General features: G+C 40.3%; 1 protein-coding gene across 2 annotated transcripts in view; it reads right to left on the minus strand.

Annotated features, from left to right (window-relative positions):
• Nucleotides 1-17381, minus strand: part of LOC139605649 (solute carrier family 4 member 11-like) — a 24230-nt gene extending 6849 nt beyond the window's left edge. The window contains exons 1-13 of one of the 2 annotated variants that reach the window (XM_071457310.1): nt 17302-17381; nt 6898-6948; nt 5961-6056; nt 5454-5497; nt 4816-5035; nt 4609-4690; nt 4227-4350; nt 3483-3692; nt 2013-2097; nt 1732-1857; nt 1502-1615; nt 562-694; nt 175-248 (exon numbers count right to left, since the gene is read on the minus strand). In XM_071457310.1, coding sequence (XP_071313411.1) covers nt 175-248; nt 562-694; nt 1502-1615; nt 1732-1857; nt 2013-2097; nt 3483-3692; nt 4227-4350; nt 4609-4690; nt 4816-5035; nt 5454-5497; nt 5961-6056; nt 6898-6948; nt 17302-17362 — 1420 coding nt within the window. In that variant the 5' untranslated portion in view covers nt 17363-17381. Of the gene's footprint in view, nt 1-174; nt 249-561; nt 695-1501; nt 1616-1731; nt 1858-2012; nt 2098-3482; nt 3693-4226; nt 4351-4608; nt 4691-4815; nt 5036-5453; nt 5498-5960; nt 6057-6897; nt 6949-12597; nt 12830-17301 lie in introns of those variants that run through there. The other variant, XM_071457311.1, reaches the window with a different exon arrangement.
• Between the last annotated feature and the right edge of the window lie 1790 nt (nt 17382-19171).

Genomic DNA, 19171 nt, shown 5'->3' on the forward strand with positions numbered 1-19171 from the left:
TGATTTCATGCTTGCCTTTCCTCTAAAGACTTCATGATGGATTTGTGCATTTGCTGGGCTACATTAACAATCACAAATGACAGATAGGATGTTTCCCCTGCAGCATGGAAAGAGGGCTGTGCTGCAGATGCATTCAAAACCTGTTTCATGTAGTCTGACCTTGGCACAACTCACTTTTAACGGTGCCTTTCACTGCATCCCCGACAAATGCTATGGAGATGAACAATGCAATGACTTCTTCTGTTGAGCTGGGAGATAATGGGAATGAAAGAAACATGGATTGATCACTCATGTTTTATCAAAACAGTGTTTTTTTATACAAACGCAGACATAACAGTCCATTCAAGGCAAAATGAAGGCTGAAATAGCAGTAGTGTACATAAACAATATTAACGATTATGGCTAAAAACAGGAAGTCATAACACGTGTCTTATCAGTGCCCTCACCTCAGTGCCCAGCCACACGGTTCAGTGTTTAGTTACATATATTACAACTATAGGGTTCCTGTCTGTGATATGTCATAGTAACAAATGTTGTCTGAGAGTCGTGTTGTGTATTCACCGTTTGAAGAGTTTCATCAGCAGGCTGACATTGAATAAGCCTCCAAGGATGAGGAACAAACTGTTCCATAAACCGATGCAGGCGTAGAAAGCATCGAAGTCAAGGTCGTAGTCATCGCAGATGCCCCTGATGACTATAAAACATAAAGAGATGCAGACACAATCTCAGCACTAATAACAGTTTCACAGTAAATCTCCTGTTTAATATATGTTTAATGAATAAATTCAGGATACTACTGTAAATATCCACTAACAGGTAGAGTTTCTGAGCAGGTCTACTCTGCCTGATGAAATCTTCCCTCTTTCTTATTACAGCTAAATTAAACTAAGTTAAACAGCTAACTCAGACTGTATCTCATGCAGCAAACAGTTTGAACTTAAAGCTGCACTAAACAATTCATCAGAGTTCTTCAATCAGAGAAGAACAAAATGTGTTGACAAATTATCGTCTTATACAGCCACCACGGATAACATGTCAGCAGACAGTTGCCATAATGCACATCCAGTGAACACAGCAACATTATCATTCATTAAAAGGCAGAGTTTCTGGAGATGTAATGAATGCAAATCCAGTAAATATGTTAAACCAAATAAAAAGAAGCTAAAAGTTACTAAGAAACCCCCCCAGAGCTGCAGATTCGGGTCATAACTCTCTGTGAATTCATTTTTGGGAGCGACCTCTGATTGAATGTTAATACGAGTCTATTAAACAGAGGTGATACTGAGTGACCTGTTGGGTGAGCTCCCTTCCCTGGTTCGATGCTGCCTAATGATGAGCGTCAAAGTTGAACTGAGCTGCATTTGTTGCATGTGATGTTGTTTTCCTTGATGTTCTTTTGGAAACTAATAGACCTCATTGTATTTGAATTTTATCACCTATTAGCAAGTAAAACCTTTTTAAAATGCAGCTTCTGTTCTTTTTCTTTAAAAACAACACACACCACTTATGAAGATGGCCAGTGGTGCAGTGGTCAGTGGAATGACGAGCGGCGAGCCAGCAAACAAAGCATAGATAACTCCTCCAATGCTCTGGCCAACGATGGTCTTCTGAACATCTGAACAACAACAGAAAAATAAATAGATCACACACTTGTCAGCTGAAACAGTTGTATGATGGCGTAGTTGAGGGACAGATGCTGCAGATTAAGAAAATAAAGACCGGAGTCTTAACCTATCTCTCCTCTTGTGCTTTCATCGTTCAGTGAGCCAAAGGCAATAGCAGGCAGCAGGATGGCAATGTAGAGGAAAATAGCAGTGGTGGTGTATTTCAGCAGAGAGCGGTCTTTTCCAGTTATACCTTGATGGATAATTTAAAGGGTTATTAAAGATTTAACAACCTCCATAAAGTTTAAGACATTTTATGATTTTGTAGCTGTAAGAAATCAGCTTAACAGACATATGCCCACTTAGGAAACGGGCATCTTGCATATTGAAGCAACATATTGTTAATACCATCTGTGAAGTCTGACGGGTAGAGGGGGAGCCTGCGACGGAGGTCATCATAAACACCTTTGCCCGCTTTGAAGAAATGTTTGCACTATGAGGAAAAAGACAGAAGTTAGTCAGAGCCACTGGGTTGCGTTAATCAGTATAAAGGACTGTACTTAGTTCAGGGAGCAATACTTAGTCACATACTAAAACTCAAGTGGTCCGACTAGTAGGAGAGCTCTCTAATGGAGGCATGGAATCAAAAAAATGTTCATCTTTTGTCTGTGCACTCAAATTTGCATAAATGTGTCATGATCAGCACAGATGCAGGATTATCACATAGTAATTGGTGAAATAGCACTGATAGATGGCTCCACCTACCACCGTAGAGCCAGTGTTACAACCATGCAGAAAACTTTGCTTTGTCCTTTGTGTACAAGATTTAATCAGGCGTCAGACAGTTGTCATGTGCTTTGAAAGTGCACGGCACCTAACCAAGAATTACAGTGTGTAACCTTCAAATGAAAACTGGTCCGTTGCAAAAGGCTCCACTTAACATTCTCACCCTGATTTTCATACAGTGCATCTTTCCATATTTGTGGTAATGAAAACATCAAAGTTAAGACCGGCTGAGCTGACACTAAGTCAAGGGAGCTTCAACTTTTTTGCTGGAGTAAAGAGTCTGCAGGAATCAGCGTCAAGACCCCTGCTGTGATGACGCAGCGGTCCCATTGAAATGACTGCGGGACCTTTTTTCCTCCCAATGTGCTGAAGATGGTCTGAGCACAACCTCGTGTTGAAAAATTCATCTGACTGTGACTTTTGTAAGTAAGAGAAGTTGAGTAAGTAATCAAAGAAACTGACATATACAGTATGTCCTATTTTTGTGTCAACCTGTTGTTAACTTCAGCCTTTTACAGCCTAAATACATGATGCTCTCTGTGTCAGGCAGTATTTGGCTGTTCCCTCTTCTCCAGCCCTCTGCACAACACACACACGTCTCCTCTTGATTTAAACACTGCACATAATGAAGTACTTTTATCATTACATGGGGCTTCACACATTCTGCTGCCAGAACCATGGCAGACTTGGCGGCTGTGTCTCGTGTGTTGCCCAGCTGCTTCTCAGTCCTCTGGCCTGGCTGATAGAGTGTGGACACAGGATAATCAGATAATCAGGCTCAACTATTATACTGCACCGCATCTTTATGTGCCTGGATGGAGTGGGGAAACACAAGGGTGGTCTCCACATGTGCTTAACAGTCAGTAGAGAATATTAAAGTCAGTTTTATGAGTGAGTGTGTTTTGTTAGGTCGAGTTATATTTCCGTATTGTTGTATATTAGCTTTTCCAGGTTAATGCTTTTTGGCATCTCTATTGTTCTTAGATGACTTACTGCACATAACCCATGTTATAACTTGAATGAATTCAGCACTGATTACAGCACAGAGCCAACATGTCTGTTTTACACTGCAGCTTTCCTCTACTTTCACACCTGAAGTGGTTTGCCTCTACGTGGATCTGATTCTTCCACTTCCTCTTCGACCGGCTTCTCGGTGACTACAGAGAGCTGCTGCCGCTGGTAGACCAGCTCCTGTTTGAACTCCTCCTGGGTTTTGGCCTCCAGGAGCTTCTGTCTGAAGGAAATGTCAGAGAACATCGTGGCAAATGTTCTACCCAGCTCGATGGCTGTCTTGGTGCTTTTCTGAAAGAGGAAAATGAGAAAGTTAAATAGGCAAAGTACATTTAACCTACATCCTACTGAGTATCGGTCTCAGTCACTTTGTGTAGCAGCTCTGAAGGGCTGGCTAGGGGACGATCTCACAGATGGACCATTTCTAAACACTTTTTGCTTAGTGTTACTGAAAGCATCTGGATAAAGGTGATGGAGCCAGATCTAAACCCCAAACCAAAGCCATGCATTCTCCAAGAAAGTATGGCTGATTATTTTAATTATCAATTAATCTGCTGATTCATTTTCAATAAGTCCAAAACTAGTGTAAAGTGCCCAGAACAAGTGGCCAGACACCATCAAATTGATGGTTTTGTCAAAGCAACACTCCAGAATCCAAAGACATTCAGTCTGTTATCATAGGTGGCTCAGAAAACCATCACATATTCACATCTGAGAGTCTGGAAGCAGTGAAACTCTGGGTTTTGACATTTAAATAATCAAAATAGATGCTGATTAATTTTCTGTAGATTGACTAATTGTTTCAGCCACCAATGATAGACTTACCGTTCTCGGAGGGGCCAGGATGAGGACGACGTAACGGGCCTCGCAGCAGTTGACTCCCCAGTTCTGCGGCCTCTCCAGGCGGGCAACACAGACATGACGTCTCTGCAGGCTCCTCACATTAGACCTGAATTGATAGAAAAATTATTTATCTTGAATCCATGGCGTACAAAATGATTGATTGTTCCGCATTATGTATTGGCAGGTGAAAGTTCGTAACTCCCCTTTCACAAAATTACTTTTCCAATGAAAAGAGTTTTTGTGTTTTGCCTCTGAACAGTCAAATGAAGTCAAGAGGGAAATTAACACAAACTGCTGATGTGGAGGCTGAAGATCTGGTTAAAACAGCCCTCTTTCATGTCAATATTATTGGAGGTAGACTCACAGAATACAAAGCCAGGACTGCTGGTATCGAACGCCAGTGGAGGTAGCAGTCACACCCTGAATGGTCTCTGACAGAAGGTGAACTGTGAAGCGAGAAAAAAACGCAATAAACAGCCAAAAAAGCTTTACTGTCGATATGGCGAGGAGCCCTTAAAGCAAACACTATGCAAAGGTGATTTCAAGTGCTCTCCCAAAATGTTTTGCTCACCATTAAACTCCTTTCCTCCAGCATCTGTGAACAATGAGTTCATGACCTCCTCCACGTCACAGCTCCCGAGGCCGTCCTCCACCACGTGAGTTAACATTCGCCTCAGGACCTCGTCCAGAGTGGCAGCTTTCTCGTCCAAAAGGATGCTTGCCTGGGCCAGGAAGCTGTCCAGGTCTCTGTGGGCACGCACTTCCTCCTGGAAGTTCATTGGCTTCACATACTGGTGGGAGATGAGAACAAGGGGAATTTGATTGATGGTGTAATTATGTTCTAGGGCAAATAGGTGAAATGTTCAAGGCTCGCTCTCTGATTTTGTTCACTGCCCAGCAGTCGCTCCCCCACATTCCTCCCATCGCAGAACTGATGCTTTAAAATTTAGCACAGTTCTCATTCAGTAACAGTGGTCTGACTGGTTATTATAGGGATCTTAGGCCACTGCTGGGAGCTATAACAAAACCAGGGAAGGGATGGGGGGGGGGGTTCTTAAAACACACAGCAGATGGAACAATTTAAAAATTGTAAAATGTTTTTTGGGCTGTAGCTTCAGAGGTTAAAAAAAATGTAAAGCCAGCTGTTAAATGCAGCTTTTCTGCCGGAGTGATTATGGCGTAACACATAACTGAAAAGGCAAGTCTTACTTTTCTTGTTGTATTTAAAAGACCAAATCCAGGGCCTTCGGGATCTGCAAATAAAAGAGAGAAGCACAAGGAAATAAACTAAGCAAATATTTACTTGAACACAAGTAACTGTTTAATTCTTCAACACTGTATCTTTGCCCTAATCCCAACTGCACATGATTTCAGTGTATTTCTGAAGTTATCACTGGCACTAACCAAAGTAGAGTAGAAGTATTAACAGTTACTAAGGAGCAGTAGCTGCCTGTTCATGTCCATGAAGCTCATATCTCAGTTATCCTGGCTCAGTGAATCACAGCTGTCACACGTGATTTCCTAATTGCAGAGGCTGCAAATTATTCTCAGACAATGAAAGTCACCAGAGAGAATAGAACCTAATAACCAACCACTGTGATGAGTTGTTGATCTGAATTGTTGAATGATGGAGGTTTATATTTATTCTTAGAACAAATCCCACACATGTAAAAGCATAATATGTAACAACACACACACACACACACACACACACACCGGAAAGACTGATCTGGATCTGGTTCTCATAGATGTGGCCCTTGTGAGTGGCAGGCGAATCTTGCCCACACTCCTCCTGTTCCCCATCCTGCAGCTCTGTGGATAAAGCATGGAGAGGCACCTATTACATACAGCACTGTAAATTCAGCCGAGGACTTTCTGTGTCAGAACTGCTTTGTGCTTTGTTCACATTCACTTTACGACTAAGTGAAGCACATAAAATAAACAGCAATAACAAAGGCCATTTCGCAGCCTCAGTTGTTGCCTGATTGCGATAAGCCACACTGAGATAAAACTGTTCTCTGTATCAAGGTTATGATGCTATGCTAGCCACATTAACAGTGTCTCCAGTAAGGGACAATTTATTTTGCCCTCCCACCACTCTGCCATCTGTTGACATGCACACAGCAAGAGAGAGGCAGAGAAGCGCTGTAAAAAAAAAAACCTCTTAAACCAGACATGCAGCAATATAACAATAGCAGCCCCTCATAAATTCCTTCATTGTATAGAAGATAAATATGGCATCTTGACTGTGAGTTTTATGAACTGAGAGGAGCCAGCCACGGAATTAGAGAATTAACCTTAACCCCTCGTGAGCAAAGCTTTGAGCTATGAATATTCCCTCTTCCCATCATTGACTCGGGGATCATCTGCTTCGTTATTTACCCATTAATTAACCTCTCAAAAAACATTGATGGGACTGGCTGTGCTCACCAGCACGTGAAATGGGTCATCAGTGAGCAGCACAAAACATTGGCAGTGGCATAAATAACTGCTGCAATAAATGAACGTGTTATCATCTCCAGTTTCCTAAAGGGAAAAAAAAAAGATTTATATTTTTTGCATTTGCAATGCTGATCATATCAAGAACATAAAAGAGCAGGATCCATGCTGAGAAAAGCAAGTGAATGAAATCTGTGCGACTGCAGCTACACACCCATCTCCTGGAAAACATATCCATTCTTGGACCTCCCCGTGGATGCAGCTTCTGTGGGGGAGAAAACACAAATGTGATATTTAGTGATTTATTGACTTGCTAAGGCACCAACCACATCATGGAAAGATTAGAGACTTGTGAAGAAAAGTCAGAATTTTGACAATGAAGAATTTTGGCTTTGAAGCAGCATTGATGAGCTTTTCACCACTTGTGGGCAGGAGAACAAGCTGTAAATACATTGCCAATATATTGTCATCTGACAAAGCTGACATGGCAAACATGTTGGCAAACATTGTTTTTTTTACACATCAAGCAGATACTGAGCAACATTAGCATTCGTCTGGAGTCGTCGCTAAATGCTAACTGTTTTGCTGTTTTTTATGCTACAGATTTACTGCGGGAAACAGCTTCCTGCTGCGTCTGGAGGCAGCACTGATGAAGGCAGTGAAACTGAACCAAAACAGTCAATTTGCAGGGGCCGTTAAACCAAAACAATGTGCTGAAAGATGCTAAAAAGCTCCATAGAGCTGAGGAAAACTTCAGCCTGGTGATAATTATTTGTATGCTTCTAACTACGAGCGACCTCTGTCACATTATGAGTAGTCATTTGACTCATTGTTAATATAAAAATATTGACTATTGCAGCTTTAATTCTAAAATGTAATCCATGTTCTGCCCTCAACACTATACAATATGACCAATGAGGACATGGAGATTGTGGGGGGGTTTCGGGGGGGTTTTGCAACTTGGGAGGAGTGTTGTATGTTCTACAGTTGAAATCATACATATCGTGAGTGGCCTGTTTGACTGGCTGATACCATTTTTTGACTGCATATAAATTTGACAACATTTAGGTCAATGAAAGGCATCAAATAATATATTTTCCCACCACATTTTTTTTGGCTCTGTTAAGAGGCCTTTTACAGTGAAACCACCACTTGTTAAGAATATATTTTATGCTCATGGTTGAGAGTCAGCTGTAGAGAGATGGGGAAAGAAATGCAGCAAGTTTAAACCCTTAGGCCACAAATACATAGGACAACCAGGACATCTTAAATATCAGCACATGAATTAAAGCACTGAAATCCCTCCATTGCAGAACTGCTGTTTAATGTTGTAATGGAGATGTTTGACAAAGATAAATTGACCAGCATATGGTGATAAAACTGTGTGAGACTGGACTCCATGTGGACTGACACAGTTTGACCTTGTTGCTTCTTCTACTTTACAGCTTCACCAGACAAAAAGCAGTCTGTATTCTCCAGCAGGTTCCTAGCCTGCAGGCAAATGTCTTCTCCTGTCACACTGGAGATTCTGTAAACAGAAATTAAATTCTTAAACATCCAGATAAAATCCACGTAATTATCCATAACGGATTTTATTGAGTCTCATCAGATCTTAAAGACCTTTAAAATGACTTGACACATGATATCGTGTCAATTGTGGATGTCATATGGAGATATTGAACCCTGCACTCTCAGTTACAACAAAAATCTGACACCAGCTGTGTCAGATGTTTGTATAGGGGGTCATGTATCTGTGAGACACTGTTGCAGCTATACGGATGAGCTTTTCCTTGCCTGAGGCAGGGTTTGGCTCCAGGGGCTCCCAAGCAAGGCTATATCTCAAAGCAGATTAAACGAAACATTCCCAGACCCCCCCCCCCCCCCCCCCCCCCCCCCCCTTCACAGGAGTCAGCACAGACAACAGGGTGCCTTGCAGCTTGTGCAACGAGCTGTTTGTACCAGAGCTGGGTGTGGGGAGGATGGTTTAGTCTGCTTTACAGTCTTGTCTCATAAAGGCAAATGTCAAGTTTATTGTGAATCCCCCCCGACTGTGTGTTATCAGCAACAGGATCGGCATTAGAGACTGAACTGCCACTGAACAGTAACTCCACACACTTTTCTCATCGGCTCCAGCACTAAAACTGGCGTAAAGGCATAAATGACATTTGTGCTTCACAAATTGACAGGAGAGTCACTGTGGGATCATTCACCTACCCATCACTGTACAGCTAGTGCTGACTGCTACAGTAAAATCTGTCAGACGTAATATTTTACAGTCTCTCTGGAGGCCAGTGGGTCACCATGGCTCATGCCTGTGGGTTTCCCGTTGGCAGGCAGGCTAACTTCCTCATGCTTACACTGCAGTCTGATGGTGGTGACAGTGACAGGAGTGTAAGTCAAGCCTTACCTTTTCCCACTTTGACACTGTACCTACACCCCAAAATAGTTTGCTTTTCAACCCCTTGGCCCTGTTGTTTGTCCACTACTGCAAAACAGGTTTGGGTGAATTTTTTGATGCTAGTGAAATTATATGTTAAAAACTTTAGATGTTTTAAGCCTAAATTATATCTCCTGATATATGACAAATATATCCTAAAAATGATTTTTATTTGGGGTGACAAGCTATCTCCACTCTTCATATAAAGCAGCTCTTCACCATTACCTCTTAGGTTGGTCTAGCAATATAGTGGGTCAAATGTGTGTGTTTAGATCTCAGTCGGCAAAAACATAACTGTTTACATTCCCAAAAGAGCACGGTCACACTTTAATTTATTCATTTCTCCCTTATCCTCCTCTCGAGCTGACTTAAAGCCTAAGGGATGTTTTATTAATCCCTGCCATCCTGCTATCGCTTGGCAGAGGATGTCCTTGAGCAATAGGAAACAGAGGAATCCTTGTTGGGTCTTTGGAAACAACTGTTCCGAGCTACAAAGCTGAAAACTCTGTTCAGCTGTACGAGGTCAAACTGGCAGACAGCAGACGGGACATGGTGTTCATAAATGTAACGGGTCATTGAAGCTTTTCTTTTCTTTCTGCTTTTCAATTTTCTCCTCTGTAATAAAACTATTATGTGTAAAACACATTTAACTTTTATATCCACTGCCTAAAGCTCAGTCAATCTTATCAAGACCTTATTTGACCATGGTGGGTGAGCACAGCTGTACCATCAAAAGTGTATACACTGTAGGTCACAATGTACACATCCATGTATTGAAATAAAGCAAATAACAGGAAGGAGGAACCACAGCTCATTCCACTTCAACACCTCAAAGACTGCCTGATGTTTGCTTATCCGCCACAGTGGATATGATCACCGGACCAACAGTAACTACGCAGTAACACAAGTTATACTTTACTAACCAAAGTACACACCTTTGGTTTTTTTTTATTTTCATTTAGACATTAAAGATGTTTGTGTGACACGTGGCATTAATCCTCTAAGGAACCAACATGTTTAAAAAAAGCAAGCCAAATCTATTTCTATAGCACATTTCGTTCCAGTGGAGATTCCAGTTAAAATCAGAACAACACTAAAACATATATATGCTGCAGATGCATATATATGCAGCGAAGTCAGAGAGGCGCTGTGAGTCAGGTTTTGTAGTCAGCTCTGAAACTTACTGGTAGCTTTGCAGCTGCCTGTGACTAGAAGCCTCTTACTCTAGATAGTCTTTAAATGATAAAAAGCAGTTTTGTGACACTGGCAACATGACTCTTAAATGTTATCAGAATAAAGCTGAAGGAAGTTGGGGGACAGCCAAGTGTTTGTGTCCTTCAACTGGTGATTTGACAAGGCTGAAGTCTCATGGGGACAATAACTGTGTGTCATCATCAGCATAATGATGCATCAGCATTATGTGGCCAAGAGGCAGCACGCACAGGCTGAAGGGTGATGAACCTCTTGGCTCATCCACATACAGTGTCAACATTTTCAAAGACACCAAAAAATTTTAAAAATCAGATGCAAACCAGTGAAGTAGCTACTGCACCTGAAAGTCCTGCCCACTTCTCATGCCTTTCATTTAAAATGCTGCGCTGAGTGGTATCAAAGTCCGCTCTCCAATCTAATTATACCAACATAGAAACATTACCATTGTCACTGTTAGCTCATAGATCATGAATTATCTCTAGGAGGTCTGTTTCAGTACTGTGGCTGATTAAAAAGTATCATAGGGGGCTGTTAAGAGTAAAACAACTTAATCAATGATTTTACTACAGAATGGATCATTGGAGATTAATTAGAAATTCTTCTTTAATAATGGTTTGACTATTGCCAGTTTAAGAAGGCCAGATTACTCTCTACGGTTAAAACACATGCGATTAGAAATCATTGTTAAAGACACAGTGTGGAGAGAGAGCTGGTGGATCTGCTGAGGTTCTTTACCACCTCTCTAAGATTTTCCAAAGTGATAACAGAGAAGTTGGACAGGCCAGCAGTGCACTGAGAAGGGACAATGAAGAGGGGATCTGAATTTAGTGTAGAAATATTAGATATATAATATTTATAAATGCTGTTATGGAAGAAAGCTGCAAATTCTTCACAATTTTCATGAATGTATAGATCATCTAAACTTGAGACTCATCTTTTTAACAGTTTATTTAGAGTTGAAAACAGACAGAGTTGTTATCTATAATGCGTCTGAAAAATGATTCACTTGTCTGGTTTCTGGATTACATTGTTGTGCTTTGTGGTTATAAAGATCCCTCTGAAGTTCAAATAGCAAATTAGTGTTCATCATAATAAAATAAAATCTGCATGGCGGTTATAAGATTGAAGAAAATAACAGAAATAAACAGGGATACTGCAGGTTTGATGCAGTGTCTATGATGACTGAATTGTAACTGAAATCACATTATCATCAACTTCAACCAGAGAATGCCTCAAACAAGAGTGGAAAGCTTTGAAATTTGCCAGATTAGAATATTAGACATTTTTCAGCCAGATAATCTTCTTAATCCTTGACCTGAGAAAACTCATGCAGGACAGTTTAACCCTTTAAAGCCACTGAATAAAAAAAACCCACTTCTACTTGGTGTTGTGGGGCTGCAACTAACGACTATTTTCGTTATCAATTAAACTGCCAATTATCTTCAAAATTGATTGATCAATAGTTTGGTTTAGAAAATAGTGAAAAATGCTGAATGATTTCCTAAAGCTAAAGGTCATGTCCAACCAGCTGTCCAGAACACAAACATATTCAATGTACTGTCACAAGAAAACCAGCAAATCCTCACAACCGAGAAGCTGAAAACAAGAACTGCTTGGTATTTTTGAACGATCACTCCGTTATCAAAGTGGTTGCCAATAAATTTTCTATGAACTAGTCGTCAGTTAGTTCCAGTGTGTCGGACAGACGCTGTGATTGCTGTGTTGTACAGGTGCAAACTGGGAGACTGGAATTAGCAAAAATACAATTACAGACTTTCCTGTTTAATACAACAACAGAAAAGTTAACCATATAAGTACTTTTGAATTGTTGTAACATACTTTTCTGGAGCGATCCCCATCACTGGTGTGGTACTATAAGAGTGTTCAAACATATGCGGAAAATTATTTGCTGTTCTGTTGTAAAAACCTTCCATGAGACATGTAAATATTGACCCACTTTCTGGCTCTCCTGGCAATAAAAGCATCTTGCTTGTATTCTGTGGCTTTGATATCAATAACATAAAGACATTAAACATTTAAACAGCACCTAAGGAGGCAGGCAAATAAACAAAAAAGGGTAGTGTACTGAAGTTAATGTACTTCTAAAGATGAATGCTGGCTCTCAACATCTTCTAACTGTTTTGTAAATCCTCACACACACTCACTCACACACACTGTAGAGAATGATCTCCACGTTTGACACAGTTGGCTCAGATTGCACCATGAAAGACCTTCTCACCCCCACTCCACCCCTGTAAAACTTACCAGATGGCACAAAATGGAGGACCTTTTTGGCTTCCATGTTCTCCAGGTTTTTTTTTTTTGGTTTTTTTTTTTGTTATATAGGTGAGACACTTTCCAATGTTCAACCCATCATCATTCTCTCTGTACTCTCCCTAACACCCTGCATCACTGGTTGTCCCTTCTCAAAATCTTTCATACACACACATGGTGGAGGTAGAATTACCTCCCTGCACCTCCTCCAGCAGCACATGGGCTTGGGGGAGGAAGAGGGAGGGCAGGAAGCGAAGGCATGGAGGGTGAGGGGGATATTTGTTTCTGCTGGGTCCTTGTGCCTATGAACTGGAGTATACTGTAGGCAACCTAGAATAATTAAATAATTTAGGATTTGGTTTTAAACCTTTTGACACATCGTCTCTTAATTTAGTTTTATACTAACATAACATAGTTGGAAAGTTTTGTTTTGTTGAAAAGTTATTTCACTGATTTATTTTAAGATTGAGGAAAACCTGCAGCACACTCACAGTAAGAAAAATGTATTAACTTAACCTCAGGATGTTGAGTATTTTGTTCGACCTCATTCGGCCCAAGATCGTCTCCGACCCACCTGTCGGTTCACAGGTGTGCAAAAGTTCTGCTTCTTATTGCTTCATTTTGCAAAGCAAATATCCTGTTGAAAACTCATTTGAAATCTGTTAAAATAAAACGACAAAAATAATCAGTTGCTAAACCCTCTGAGATTAAGGTTTTGTGTTTCACTGATGGTTTTTTTGCTTTCAATTTATTCTCAGTGCTTCAGGGACACCAAGGAGCGTGCTCACAATTAAGGTCAATGTATCTTTACCAATGTGCAACGTTCAATTCAATGTCAAACAGCTCCATTGCTGGTACCAACCATAAACCACTAACCTGCGCATTGTGTGTATCCTTTAGGGCAAATAAACCTGATGATTTTTAAAACAATTTCCTATCACTACTCTTCTTCTTCCTTGCTTTTTTTTCCTAGATATCTTGCACATTACTGAAACCAGCTGTCAATCAGTGGAATAGTAAGATTCTGTGAAGCATCAAGTTACTAAGAAAACAGCAGCTTACTCTTAAAAACATTGCTCCGTGGCACAACTAGTGGTCAAAAAATTGTGCAAGATACCTTTGATATCACTTTTTGGATTTTCAAGGTCGAGTCTGAGGAGGGCAAATGTCTCTCCTTTCCTCTTGTCTATGCATATTGATATTTAGTCCAGTAATTCATTCATTCCCTTTGATATCGTTTAGGCACAGATCTGTGAAATCCTCATAACTGCCACAACCCTTAAAGCCAGATAAGTGCACTGTGTGAGCAGCATGCAACAGTCTGCCCTGTCAGACTTTGTCAAGGGTAGACTACAAGGAAGTAGCCTGATGCAAGCCAGGTGCAATGACACAAAAACAGACCTGGTGAGAGCAGTGAAAAAGAAGAAGCATGGTTCAAGGATCAAACTAAAGACACACTGCCCCCAGCAGTTAGACGATCGACTCACTGTGAGACCTGCTGCTCAGGAAAAGTAAAGGAGCTTTAAATTTAAACCGCTGGTGATGTTGGTTCTCACTGAAGACAGGGAATATTAATAGATTGCCGTGTGTCATTCATGAACTAATGATGCTCAGTTGTCAGTCATGTTAACATGAATGATGAATTTCGAGACACATCTCAATAAGATTTAGTATTGTACTTAACAGGTGGCAAAATACATTTACATTCACTCATTTGGAAAATGCTTTTATCCAAAGCAACTTACAAGTGAGAGACATCAGTGAAGCTTCAGTCCATTAGGGAACCATGTTGTAAGTATTAAGTACTACATCATTATTGGTTGTGTACTGTTCATAACAATTTATGAAGTAATTGATCAGTATGCAGATTTACACATATTAAAAAAATAATTACACTCATCATTTTCTACTATATAGTCCATTCATATATGTCTCCAGAAATTGTGGACTTCATGGTCAAGTATTTTCATAATCATAAAAATCATAATAGTAATAATAATTGTAGCCATCATATCTGTCCATCCATTTTTTTCAAATGAGTAGCATGCAGTGTTTTCCCAGAGGGAAGCAAAATAAAAACAACAACCATGCAGACAATGTGTAGCCACCGTAACAATTAAATATTTAGACAACAATAAAACTGGAAACGAGACATCATGAGAATAATATTTGTCTGATTTCTCACACACATACGCAGGCAGACAAACAGCACATGTCGTGAAAATTCCTGTCAGAGTTTATTTGTCTGAATAAAACTTCAGTGATGGAGGCATTGTGACCCGACTATCACTTGTTTATGCAGCCTGTGATGTGTTTGATTGAGGCTGACTCCAGAGGACTGCTCAGTTTAGCCTGAAGGAACTCCACTCATTTGTTTTGACATGCACACATGTAGGAAGAATTGTAATGCTGCGTTTTTATCTGGCAGATGGGAAGACGAACTTCATTGCCATGGTGGAATATTAATATGAACAGCAAAACAGAAGAAAGAAATGACCTGTGCAAGAGTAAGTGACTTTCTACAGGGAATGAATTTTGCATCCAAAACAAATAGTCCTTTGTAAAAGCTGGTGACTTTCTTCATGTGTATTCCTTCCACTGAATTCCTAGCTGCTTGATGCAATGACTCACAGTGTACCTGCTTGTTACTTCTCTAGAAGTTACAAGCCAACTTTTCAGGCTCTTTTTAAATGACATCAAAGGCAGATACAGTGAACCTTAGTTGCTCAGTACATTGTTATTTCATACAGGGCAGCATTAGTTTTGATGGGTGGGTGGATGCAAACAAAATAAAGCAAGTCTCCAGATAGGAGACTTTCATGTTGATGATAGAGGTACGAGGACTGGGACACTGGGTGAGCTGGCAATTTTCAAGACAATCAGTGCTTGGCCAAAGGCAAAAAAGCAAACCAAATAGAAGTGAAAGCATGACTGTTCCCTCATCTGCCATGAGATGGCAGCGCAGTCTTTCATTCAAACACAGCATGGCACCCTCCCCTGAGTCTGACTCTGCTGAGGATTAAATTCATAAGAAACTGTATATTTCATGTTGTGCACTGTTACTCACTCAGGTGACATACTTGACACTTGTCAGTGAAACTAAACATAACTGAAATGTTTTTCTTTCTTTGCACCTGGTTTATCAAAGCAAGTTGTACTTTCCTGTTTTCATGTTCCTGTTGAGTTTAGAGCTGATGGAGACAGAACCGACACTCATGGGAAACAAGTCAGTCTCATCTGAGACAGGGTCGTATCTGACCTTCAAGTACACTGAGGACATGCTGCTTTTACATACTATACAATATGTTTGTACTGTAACTGTAAACATACTGGACATTTCTTCCTTTATTTTTATTTATTCATGTTTTTTTTAATAGCCAAATTTATTGTTGGTCTTATGACCTTAGTAATTCTTAAACCCGAACTACAGACCTAATTTACAACACTTTTTGTTTCTCTGTTTTTCTAACACAAAATATTGCAACAGTCACATATGACAAAAACACACTTATTACACTTCTTTGGCGATTATATCTTGGAGTAAGTATTTCAAGTCTCCAGCTCGACGCAGGAGGAAATGAGCACAGTGTTAAGTGATCAGATCTGAGCTCACTGTTTATTCCACTCATACAGAAATATATATGTATTGCGGACTTTCATCGCCAGTATCACAGTAAGTCAAACAATGACCACACATCACAAACACAGAGGCCTAAAAAGCAATAAAATGTTACATTAATAAACTAATGTTCTGTGTTCAAAGGGTTCACTGCAAGAGCACAATGAGTATTGCTTAGTCTGCTGTGAAACATTAATCAAACTCCATGAGCGCCTTAGGGGCATAACTGGGAGAAACACAAACATAAGAGCAAACTGAGGGGCATTATCAGGGGGAAAAAACACAAAACACACATGATGTTTGCATTGTTGGCCATAAAAGCAACGAACATGAATAACTCTTCATGATAAATAATCTATCAAAACCTGCAGAAAGACCTACGATCAACAATAGTTTCATAATGCAGTGTTAGATAAAATATTAGAGCTACTGAATGAATTTGTTGACAATAGGTTACTGCCTGGGAGCTATAAATGTGTAACAGAGTGCATGTCAAAGCTGGCAGTCAAACATTAAATATGGGCACACGTGTACACAGACTGTTCAGGGTGATTATTATACATATTGAGGAGCCAGGAGAAATTTACTATTTAATGGTTATTTCTCAGATACAACATTGCATGTTTATCTCCCTGTTTATTCTGAATCAATAATTGGGATTTTTCAAGAAGTAAAACTGCACATCATGTTTATATATTTGACCTCTCTCCATGAAGGTCATCACAACTGCAACCTTAGGCTTTCACTGCATATCATTCCAAACATGCACAATAGAAGTGCATGCAAATATATACAAAGTCTAGCTTACAGGGCCAGTATTTCATCATGCATTTCTCACATTTTGTTTGGATCAAACAATATTTGTGAATAAATGAATACGATTTCAACATTGCTACAGTTCTTTCTGAGCATGAGATGAGTAGATATTGTCAATTTCGGGCCAGTGCAAAGCAACAAGGCAGTAAATAATAGCTGTGTGAAAACAAGCCAAACTTTTCCTACAAATCCTCCCACAAGGCAAAGACCAAGCACTAATGATCAGATACAAGTGTGAATTTCAGTTTAATGACCCTTACCTTCAGCAAAATGATTCACAGTGACTCCCGACGTCTCCTCAGCTTCCTTTTTGGTTTTCATCAGGATTCTGGTGATGCAACCAAACCTTTGTGATAGTTTGGATACCACTGAATAATGTGATTCCCGTGTGTGAGTTGCAGCATGAGTTGTCTTGAGGGGAGGCCCACAGGTAGATGGGACTCGGTCACTGCCAATGAATAACACTTTAATGTCCTCTCTGCCAATCACAGTGAAGCTGACTTTAAGATGGGCCTTGGGGAACGAGGAGACGAAAGAGAAGGGGGAGGAAGGTGTGAGGAAACTACTTTGAAAGCCATGCTGGGACTCATTGATATTTTAATGTCATTGTCTTGTAAGACATTCACCACTTTACTGTAATGCTAAACCATGAATGCAACCATAGCATAGCATCTCCTAAAGAAGTGCTAGCCTGTTGATTAGCCTATTCATGCAAACCAAACAGCTGCATACAACAATCTCTAAATAGACATGTATTATTCAAAGGCAACTATTACTGTATGTCCCCGGCCACTGAACAGAGGTCTTGCTTTGTTTTAATCACATTTGTAATGCAGGGACATAACCTAACACTATGTAAATGTACAGTATGCTGTATACACATGTGCGCTTAAATAATGTGGCAATACATGTTGCTCATGTAGTCTGTGTAGAGTCGTTCAAGCAGAGGAAGAAGGTGCATTTATTCAGTCTGCATCTAAAGTGATGACTATTTTAAAAGAGGATATCCTCAGGATTGGGTTATGCTCAAAAACAATTATTTCCTTTGATGCGTTGTCCTAATTCATTGAAAGTCAAAGGTGTTTATAGCTGTTCCAAGAAGACATGCTTGGGGAAGGGTTAAAGGTCGACTGTCAGAGGGACAAAACATGACACCATATGAGGACAATGGTGCAGCATTTCAGTCAGTCTCCTCTGGAAAGCATTCATAGTTTTGTACTCTGTACACATCAAAAGCGACAGAAATAGCGGTGTAAATGATGAAAAAAGTGACCCAGAGGGATAAGTTCAAACTCTGCACTGTGTGAAGTGGGTGTGAATGTTGGATTGTCAGTTTCTGAAAGTTGCAGAAAGTCTCTGACACAGCCACCCCAATTCCATTGTCAAGAAAGTGCGAGGGGAGGGAATATCAGCAAGACACTTCTAATGAGGAGTACTGGCACACTAAGGCCGCCCTGCTACCTCACCATCCTACTCCTTGAATTGGTACTCCAGGGATTTAATTCTGCACCTCCCATAATGTTACGGAAGTATGCAGGAGACAGATTCAACAAAGAACATTTAAATTCTAAGGGGCAGATGAAGAGATAGCCTGACTGTAAGCTTCTGAGCCACAACCCTTATTAACACATCAGGTGATGCAGAGATGAATGAGAGATTGCTGATGTATGTAGGATACGTCGCAGGAGAAGAGACAGAACATGTCTGCAGATGCTCCTCCCATATTCTGTCCACAGGAATTTACAGCAATCATCTACCTTCATGTGTAATCTGTCACTTATTGTGTCAGCTTATTGTGTCACAGATAAACATCATATGCATCAAGTTGGAATGCATTCCCATCGCTCAATGTCTCTTTTCCACTCATACAAAATCCTTCCCGTGCCAAAGAAGTCTGTGTAAGAAATTGTTCCAATTATCACCTTTCTTTTCTGAGTCTCACCTGAATCTCACTTTTGTCCCCTGACTAGTTAACTGAGCACTGGCACTGAGTGCCAACAGAGTTAACACTCTCCTAAGTGATTGCTTGAACCTGTCCATTTTTAAAACTGCAACATTATTCAAATGGAATTTGGTGAAATCTTTCATGGGACATTTTATATAACTCTCACTGTTAGTGAAACAGCTTTG

Source organism: Trachinotus anak, unplaced genomic scaffold (genome assembly GCF_046630095.1).
Source record: "Trachinotus anak isolate AG129_WGS33_773 ecotype Australia unplaced genomic scaffold, CSIRO_AGI_Tana_v1 ptg000021l, whole genome shotgun sequence".
In the NCBI taxonomy this organism is placed as follows: Eukaryota; Metazoa; Chordata; class Actinopteri; order Carangiformes; family Carangidae; genus Trachinotus; species Trachinotus anak.